This window comes from Engraulis encrasicolus, chromosome 17, assembly GCF_034702125.1.
Source record: "Engraulis encrasicolus isolate BLACKSEA-1 chromosome 17, IST_EnEncr_1.0, whole genome shotgun sequence".
NCBI classification, from domain to species: domain Eukaryota; kingdom Metazoa; phylum Chordata; class Actinopteri; order Clupeiformes; family Engraulidae; genus Engraulis; species Engraulis encrasicolus.
In genome coordinates, this window is record NC_085873.1 from 5,502,850 (window position 1) to 5,512,849 (window position 10,000).

General features: G+C 46.0%; 1 protein-coding gene across 1 annotated transcript in view; it reads left to right on the forward strand.

Moving 5' to 3' along the window:
- Nucleotides 1-10,000, forward strand: part of vwa2 (von Willebrand factor A domain containing 2) — a 54,672-nt gene that overhangs the window by 26,952 nt on the left and 17,720 nt on the right. The window contains exons 7-10 of the mRNA XM_063221452.1: nt 6,729-6,862; nt 7,463-7,592; nt 8,353-8,408; nt 8,958-9,065. Coding sequence (XP_063077522.1) covers nt 6,729-6,862; nt 7,463-7,592; nt 8,353-8,408; nt 8,958-9,065 — 428 coding nt within the window. The remainder of the gene's footprint in view (nt 1-6,728; nt 6,863-7,462; nt 7,593-8,352; nt 8,409-8,957; nt 9,066-10,000) is intronic.

Genomic DNA, 10,000 nt, shown 5'->3' on the forward strand with positions numbered 1-10,000 from the left:
ACATTCCAAACCAAACATGGTTGCCACTCCAAACATTCCAAACCAAACAAACACTTATGACGGCCATAGTTGTGTTGTGGATGTGTGTCTACATGCTTCACATTAGTACAACTTGCCAAAAAAAAGCCTTTTGCATATACAGTAGCTGTCAAGTGTGTTTGGCATTCATTTTTCCATGTGTTTCTCCCCATGTCAGGGCCTTCTCTCTTCCTGTAAATAGTGTTTTGCATAGCTTGGCTCGCTGGTCTTCTTTGGATGTTGTCTCAGCTGATTGTAGCCTGTCCTCTAAGGCATTGACAGATATACCGACGCGGGGAACCTTTAAAGACTAAGTGTGAAAGAAGAGTGGTGGTATAGAGGTTTTTGTGTGTGTGTGTGTGTGTGTGTGTGTGTGTGTGTGTGTGTGTGTGTGTGTGTGTGTGTGTGTGTGTGTGTGTGTGTGTGTGTGTGTGTGTGTGTGTGTGTGTGTGTGTGTGTGGGAGCCGGTGTGCTGTCGGGGCTTCAAGGTCTCAATCAGTGAACTTGCCTGGAGGACAGAAACAGACAGACAGATAGATAGACAGGCAGACAGATAGACAGGTGTGAGGAAGTCAGTGGTGACAAGGGAAAGGCCCAACAGAGACAGATGCACGGCTGGTGCACATTTTCACTCTTTCGCGTTACAGTTGGAGAGGGATGAACTCTCTTTCTCTCTCTCTCTTTCTCTCTGTCTCTCTCTCTCTCTCTCTCTCTCTCTCTCTCTCTCTCTCTCTCTCTCTCTCTCTCTCTCTTTCTCTCTGATGCATGGCTGCAAAGCTGGTTCCGGCACAGCGCTGGGCTCTTCTGTTTTTCGTTTTCTTGTTCTGTTTTCACTCCTTTTTTCTCCTCTTAATCATACTTTTCCCATTCATTCTCTTCCCTCTTTCTCTCTCTTCCTCTCTTTTTCTGTATTTCCTCATAGTTTTTGTTCATCTCTTCCCTTCAACCTCTGCATCTGTTCCTCTCCTCTCCTGTGCCCTCCTTTCTTCTTTCCACTTTCCATCCCTTCACCCTTCTCTTGTTAATTCTCCCTGTCTCTCTTTCTCTCTCTCGCTCTCGCTCTCTCTCTCTCTCTCTCTCTCGCTCTCTCTCTCTCTCTCTCTCTCTCTCTCGCTCTCTCTCTCTTTCTATCTCTCTCTGTAGCAGTATTGTGATTGATTGCTTCTAGTTTTGAATCTGTGCCGGCTTTCCGGGTGTGCACAGCAGGTGGACTGTCACTTTGGGGATGTTGGAGATTATCGCCCTGAGAACTGAAGCGTGCATCCGTGTGTGTGTGTGTGTGCCCGCGTGTGTGCGTGCGCAATCTGCGCATGCATTTGTGTGGTAGCCCCTTACTGCAGATGGCCCCGTCTATGGGCCTAGTCACTCTTAGCTGTAAACTCTCTACTACATCATAACCACATCACTATGACAATGCAGAGAGTCTTAAGTAACCGATTAAGACTTGGTCATTACCATTTTGGTGTCAATAAGGTTGCAAAAGGTTCTGCGCTAAGGGATTATTGTACATTTTAATATCTGAAAACATGCATGCCTGCGTGTGTGTGCGTGTTTGTGAGTGAGTGAGTGCGTCTGTGTGTGAGAGAGATATTGTGTGTGTGTGTGTGTGTGTGTGTGTGTGTGTGTGTGTGTGTGTGTGTGTGTGTGTGTGTGTGTGTGTGTGTGTGTGTGTGTGTGTGTGTGTGTGTGTGTGTGTGTGTGTCTCTGTGTCTGTGTCTGTGTCTGTGAGTACATGGCTGCACATCTGTTTGCAGACATGTACAGCTGTTTGGATGTCATTTTGGATTGTGTGTTTATGTGGGTCAACCACATGCACCGACATCCTGTGGGAGTACTATCTCTCTCTCTCTGTCTCTCTATCCTTCTCTCCTGCTAGTGTTTATGTGTGTGTGTGTGTGTGTGTGTGTGTGTGTGTGTGTGTGTGTGTGTGTGTGTGTGTGTGTGTGTGTGTGTGTGTGTGTGTGTGTGTGTGTGTGTGTGTGTGAGAGAGAGTGTGCGTGTGTGTGTGTGTGTGTGTGTGCGTGTGTGTGTGAGTGAATGTGTGCGTGCGTGCGTGCGTGCGTGCGTGCGTGCGTGTGTGCGTGCCTGCGTTCATGCGTGTGTGTGTGTGTGTGTTTGCATGCGTGTGCGCATGTGCACATGAACTCCTGATTTAAGGCTGTTGAGTAGTATCAGAGGTACTCTAACAACAGTATCTCTGGTAGTATGTAGTCTTGGCGAGTGCCTACTATGGGCTGGATGTCGTGCTCACATCACATCACATCACATCACATCTCATGTCATATCATGTCATCATGGAGCTGCCCGACTTCCACCAAGTGCCTCTTACTGCAACGCTTTGACGCGTATCATCGGAGGCATTGTATTCTGATGGGGACGATGTGACGGGTGGATGGGAGGAAGAGTGATGGCTTCATTGCATTTATTGCATCCCCTAACAGCTGTGGTCTCCACTTCCCTCCATTCTTGAGCAAAGTGGAAAAAGAGATGTCTCTTATGCCCTTTTTTCTCGTCCTCCCTGTTCTTTTCCTCTCCTTCCTTACTTGTCTTTCCTTTTTTTTCTCTCTATTGTCCCCTCTGCCTCACTCCATTGTTTTCCCATTGAAAATCTCACCCTCTCCATCACTCACTACATCTCCATTCTTATCATGTCACTTTGATCTCTATTCCCGTGTCTTTGTGTATGTGCAGCCGTGGCACAGCGGTTAGGGAATGGTCTTTCTATCGGGGGGTTATCGGTTCAAATCCCACCTGACCCACTCCCTACTGAATTTATGGCTCAGTGCGGTTTTAGAATTTGTGGAATTTTTCACTCTCTCATTTCCCTTTTTTATATTTTCTCCCCTTTTCTCTCTTCATTAAATTGTTTTCTCTCTTTCACTCTAGGGCTCTCTTTTCCTTTGAAATCTTTCTGACTTCATCTCCACATCTGTCTTCCTTTCTTGCCTTCCTTCCTCTCTTTTTCATTTGCTCTCCTTTCCTCCCTTCGCTCTATCTTTATCTCTATCTGTGTCCAGACTAGGGATGGCACAAACCGCACCGAAAACCGAAACCGTACAGTTCACACACATACCGAACCGAACCATGCCATCCGTCGCAAACCGCAATTCATGTACTGCCCAGAAAAATATGTAAAACAGACATTCTAGGAGTATCTTATCCAGTCTCTCTGATTAAAACATTAGCGTATAAGACCAATCAGAGGATGACACAATTAAATCACCCCTAGTCCAGACCAAGGGCGACCTACGCTGCCTGGGAGCGGAGGTAGCATAAAGTTTCGCCATGAATTTGTTTTATTCGCTCGAGACGTGACGTTGACCTGTTTGATTCAGCTAATCACATAACAGCTCTGGCTTGATAGCCTGGGACATTCGGAGATATGAACATTCCAATTGCCATAATATTAGCTTGACTTTAATCTTTAAAATCTGGTCGCTCAGTTTGCTTGGCCCCTGGCGAATTCGCTCTGGTCGCCCAATCGCTTACCTTCCATAAAGAAAAAATGACTCCGTCGATCAGTAAGCGTAGGTCACTCTTGTTGTGCATCACGATCCATGTCTCTTCTTTCAATGCTTAGCCTCGTTGTCTCTTTGTATGTTCACTCTTTGCTGAAAAGACTGCACTATGTCATAACATTGATATAACTGAGAGCCTTAACCCCTTAAGACGCGGCTTTGTACATTTGTTGTTACCAGTATGGTAATGACCAAGTCGTGGTGCATTACTAAAGCGCCTGTGTTGTGTCATAGTATTGTAGTGCTATGGTAGTTACATTTCAATGACTATTACAGCATGCCACTGGAGGTACGGCGCGCATTAAGAGGCTACGGGGCAGATAAAGACTTGGTCATGACAATTTTGGTGACACTGGCCCTCATTTATCAAAGCAGCGTACGACGAGAATCATACGTACGTCGTGCGTACGTTCTTTTTCTACGACCAGTTGGTATTTATCAAATCTCATCGTAAGCGCAGGAAAGATGAAATCCTACGACTGCTCTCAGACGGTGTACGCCGTTTTCAAGTTGGACTTGAGATGACTATGATCACCAACTTGAGCAGCAGTTGTAGCGCAACAACTCATTATCATAAATATGTGGCCTACATAATTACAAAATGTTTTACATGGTATATTTTGGCTATACGCCAACGTCTACAGGTACCTGTTTGAATTGGCGCACCCTTCCTGAGAGCGCTGCGTTAATTTGGCATAGGAACAAGAGACTTCTAATTTGTGATTTGACGTGATGTGTGAATATTTGTGCAATATAGGCCTACAGCCGCGGAATGTGCCTTCAGTCGTGGGATGAATGACCGACGTCCGTTCTTTTTAACAGCTGGGAGTTCATGCGCACATCAATCAATAACCTACAGATAGTAGCCTAATAATCTCCCGGTTGAGTTTCAACGTTTGATCGCACACAACTACTATCCGAATATAGGCTACACCACGTGTGTGTCCTATAACATTTTATAGTCGTCCACTCCATAGATGGTAAAAGGGCTATCCGGTCGAAGGACTGGAGCGCTGGAGAGAAGCAGGGCGCACATGAGCGCGAGAAGGATGTAGCGCACTGGACATGTACAACTCTCCTTCCCCAACCAATTGTTTGGGCACTGTTTGTTGGCCAGTTTCACGTAGGACCCTTTTCTTGATCTCGTTTACAAAAGATAGGCCTAATCATATTTAATTGTCATATATTTAAACAATATTCATTAAAAAATATCTTCATTATGTCTACTGTAGTCAATCAAACATTTCATTGTGGGCTAACCATCATTATTTGGAAATCAATCTCTACCCCTTCCATATTGAGAACCGAAACAGTGTTGACTACTGCTGTTGATTATTTCCACGTGTTATTTTGTTGTCTACCTCCCGTAAAGCCTAATTTCAAGCTGTCAATCAACCAGAAACGTGGATGTTTTAGCCGGTTTGCGTCTCTCCATGTCGCAAACTCAGGGGTGCGGTCTCCTTCCCGCCAGTTTAGAGAAGGTGTGATTATTATATCCCCGAAACGCGGAGCGTCGGGGATGTAATGGTTTTGCGTGCACCGCCGCCGCCGCCGCCGCCGCCGCCGCCGCGTAAGGTCTTTCGTGTTAACGCGATAACTTTTGAACGGATGTTTGGATTTGTCCCAGATTTGGTGTGTGAATGCTCTAGGGCAGGTTCATGAACTGATTCGAATTTGGAGGTCAACAATTTCAAGATGGCCGAATTCAAGATGGCCGAATTTTTGTTTGGCCCATTACTTCTGACCGGGTGGATGGATTTGTCCCAGATTTGGTGTGTGAATGCTCAAGGGTGGGTTCATGAACTGATTACAGTTTGGAGGTTAACACTTTCAAGATGGCCGAATTCAAGATGGCCGAATTTTTGTTTGGTCCATAACTTCTGACCGGGTAGATGGATTTGTCCCAGATTTGGTGTGTGAATGTTCTAGGGTAGGTTCATGAACTGATTCGAGTTTGGAGGTCAACAATTTCAAGATGGCCGAATTCAAGATGGCCGAATTTTTGTTTGGCCCATTACTTCTGACAGGGTGGATGGATTTGTCCCAGATTTGGTGTGTGAATGCTCTAGGGTGGGTTCATGAACTGATTGCAGTTTGGAGGTTAACACTTTCAAGATGGCCGAATTCAAGATGGCCGAATTTTTGTTTGGTCCATAACTTCTGACCGGGTGGATGGATTTGTCCCAGATTTGGTGTGTGAATGCTGCAGGGTAGGTTCATGAACTGATTCGAGTTTGGAGGTCAACAGGTGGAATTTTTATTTGGCCCATAACTTCTGACTGGGTGGATTGATTTGCCCGGTAACTCCTTAATTTAATGGTTCACCATTTCAGTGAATCTACCATATCAGGTAGGCCTACAGTGTAATAACCAGTGTAACAATATTTAATACCATGTAATACTAGTGTAATACCAGTGTAAAAATAGGCAATACCAGGTACAGTGTAATAACCAGTGTAACAATATGTAATACCATGTAATACTAGTGTAATACCAGTGTACAAATATGCAATACCATGTAATACCACTTACACACAAATAGCCTACATGATATAAGTACAAAATTGGTACATGGTGTCACACTGGTATGACGTGGTATTAAATATTGTTACACTGGTTATTACACTGTACCTAATGTGGTATATCCACTGTAATAGTGAACCATTAAAACAGTGTTACCATTTGCCCCATTTTTTCCTTCATTTTCACAATAGTCATTTGGTTTTAAGCCTATGCACGTCATTGATCTATGTATAGATATTAAATATATTTATTTTATATTTTGTATTTATCATAAACGTTCATGAAAAGGTGGACGGGAGTGGTAGGAATGATTGGGGACTGGAAGCGTCGCGTTTCGGGGATATACCTTAAGCAGTCGAAGGCGACTGCACAGGCAGTCTAGTTCTAATTACGATGGTTTTCAGACGCTGGATTTATCAACAGCCGCTCGCTCTTACGATGAGATTGGAGAGGTACACATGTTGAGTAAATCTCACGTGAGCCTCGTCGTACGTCGAGATCTGCGCTCATTTCTGCGATGGTTTCTACGCAAGTTTCATAAATGAGGGCCAATAAGTTTATAACAGAGGCTCTGCGCCCCCGTGGGGTTAATCTCTCCATATCTCTCTCTCTCTCTCTCTCTCTCTCTCTCTCTCTCTCTCTCTCTCTCTCTCTCCCTCCCTCCTCCAGATGGGATGAGCTGCATGAGTTGGCCAGTACGCCCACAGAGAGCCATGTGTTTTTTGCGGAGCATTTCTACGACGCAGTGAACGGCCTGCACACCACCCTGAGCACCACTGACGTCTGCACTGCTGTCCCCTCTGGTACACGCACACGCACACACACACACACACACACACACAGACACACACACACACACACACACACACACACACACACACACACACACACACACACACACACACACACACACACACACACACACACACACACACACACACACACACACACACACAGTACAATACACATCACACTACAGCAAATCTGCTATCTCTTGGGGAGACATCAATACAGGTCTCTAGAAACAGACTCAGTGCCTAATCATAAATATATAAAATCTACTGTATTTATTTTGTATCTGAAAAACAATTGACTGGAGAATTGCTTATGGATTACATGGTCCAAGAAGGACCAAATGGTAACTTAAGGACGTATCATTTGCCCGTGAGAATGGTGTATCTTTACCTCACCTCCCATCTCTCGATAGGGTATTTGTCATATTTTTCATTCAGTCTTTTCTCCCTCCCTCTGTTTTCTCTTATTTCTTTGCTGTGACATTTCTTTTCCTCTCCATACCCTCCTTCTTCTTCTCCATTTCTCTCTCTCTCTCGCTCTCGCTCTCTCTCTATCTCTATCTCTCTCACTCTCTATCTCTCTCACTCTCTCTCTCTCTCTCATCTCAGGTTGTTTTGTGGAGTCGTACGCGTGTGAGAGGAAAACTCTGGAGACGGTGAAGGAGCTGGTTGGGAACTTCATGTGCTGGAAGGGTTCCAAAGCCTCCACCCCATACACAGCACTCTGCCCCCACTACAAGTAAGATGACGCACGCATGCACACCAGCATGCACACACACACACAAACACACAAGGGTTCGAAAGCCTCCACCCCATAAACCGCACTATGCCCCCACTACAAGTAAGATGATGCACGCATGCACGCACACACAAGGGCTCCAGAGCCTCGACCCCATACACCGCCCTCTAGTACTGGTAATTGATTGGACATTCCATTTTGTGCTTGTGAGAATGGCGGTAAACAGGACAAGTTTTTGGACCGCAAGCATTAACCCAGTAAGACACGGCCCCTGTTATAAACTAGCTGTTACCAGAATGGCAATGACCAAATTGTAATGTATTGTCAAAGGCCATGTGTGCTGTCATACTGGTGGTGTTTAACAGTAGTAAAGCTTTTTCAGTGAGTATCACAGCGTTCCACTGGTGGAATGGCACGCGTTAAGGGGCTACGAAATAGCTGCCTTTTATGTTTAGTTTACTGCTGTTGTTTGCTATAGAAAGTCAACCAGAAAGGCAAAGAAACGTTCAAAATATACTGTACGAGATAAAGAGATAGGGACACTTCCCATACCTTCCTTATTATATACTCCTCTTCCATACTGTTAAATTACAGTAGATGCGTGCTGAAATTACAGTATATGCGCACCCTCTGTCATTTTCCTCACAGTATATACACGTAGACATACTTCCAAGGCCTTTTAATCAGTTGTAATAGGCACTTTGCTAGTTGTAATGGCGTCTAGTTCTCACACTCGTAAAGCCCTTTGTGTGTGTTTCAGGTGGGGCAAGAAGTACAAGATACACTCCACTGTCTGCCATCGCACCATATGCCAGAGTAAGTCGTGTCTGTGTCTGTGTGCATGCGTGTGCATGCGTGTTCATGAGTGTGTCTCTACAACTGTGTGTGTGTGTGTGTGTGTGTGTGTGTGTGTGTGTGTGTGTGTGTGTGTGTGTGTGTGTGTGTGTGTGTGTGTGTGTGTGTGTGTGTGTGTGTGTGTGTGTGTGTGTGTGTGTGTGTGTGTGTGTGCGCCTTTGGTTGTGTGTTCGTGATAAAATACATGGCAATGATCAGACATTGCCTCCAAACATGTCTGGGTGTAATGCAATGGTACTATTAACTTGAATACAGTAAATGATACCTTAATGTATTTCAGTGTCTCTCTGTTGCTCTCTCTCTCTGACTCTCTCTATGTCTCTCTCTATGTCTCTCTCTATGTCTCTCTCTCTCTCTCTCTCTCTCTCTCTCTCTCTCTCTCTCTCTCTCTCTCTCTCTCTCTCTCTCTCTCTCTCTCTCTCTCTCTCTCTCTCTCTCTCTCTCTCTCTCTCTCTCTCTCTCTCTCACACACACACACACACAAACATACACACACACACACGCCTCTAGATCCATGCGATTCGCAGCCTTGCCAAAATGGTGGCACGTGTGTGAATGAGGGTCTGGAGAACTACCGCTGTGTGTGTCCCCCTGGCTACGGCAGTGACCCTCATTGCGGTGAGTATGCCACACACGCGCGCGCACACTCACGCACTCACACACACACAGACACACACTGGCGCGTGCACACACACACACGTACACACACACGTACACACACACGTACACACACACACATGCATGCACACACACATGCATGCACACACACATACACACATGCATGCACACACACACACACACACACACACACACACACACACACACACACACACACGTTATGTTTAGCTGTAACTTCCCATTGGAGACTGGTCAAATGCAAACGCACTGGTTGAACTTCTATGCTAACCCCGTTACATAGATTTTTGACAACAAAGTACACTTGACTTGACCTGGCTTGACTTGAGTTTACATGTGCACAAATCCAGACAGCCTCCCACACTTCCAGCACACTCTCCGCATCCCTTAGTCCCTTACCCAGACGTCCCCAATTGTGTGCGTGTGCGTGTGCGTGTGTGTGTGCTTGCTTGTGTGTTTGAGTGTGTGATTGTTTGTGTGTGTCTGTGTCTGTGTGCGTGTGTACACATGTGCATGTGAATGCACGCAGTCACGCACACATGCGTTTCTGTTTGGCCGCAGTTCTTGGAGAGGTGTTAGGGAGTCTCAGAGGTGTCCTGTGCTCAGTGTTGTCGATGAGACTTTTATGGTACTGGATCATCTCTCCTTTGGCCTGTTGGACAGTCCGGCCGGCCAGTCGGCCTGGAGCTTCCAGCGTCCAGTTTTCCCAGCTGCCTTCCCCCTCGTCTGTCCCCAGATCGGCCACGCTTGTCAGGATCGGTCTGGCTGATCCCTGGGCTCTGAGTTGAAGATCCTGGAGCTCTGATTACGGGGCCGTTCAGGGTCGGATTTCGGTCCCAGGTCACGGTTGAGGGGACTGAGGAGAGCTCATCACCCGTTCAACCTGCTCAGGGACCATCAACCACACGCATACTATG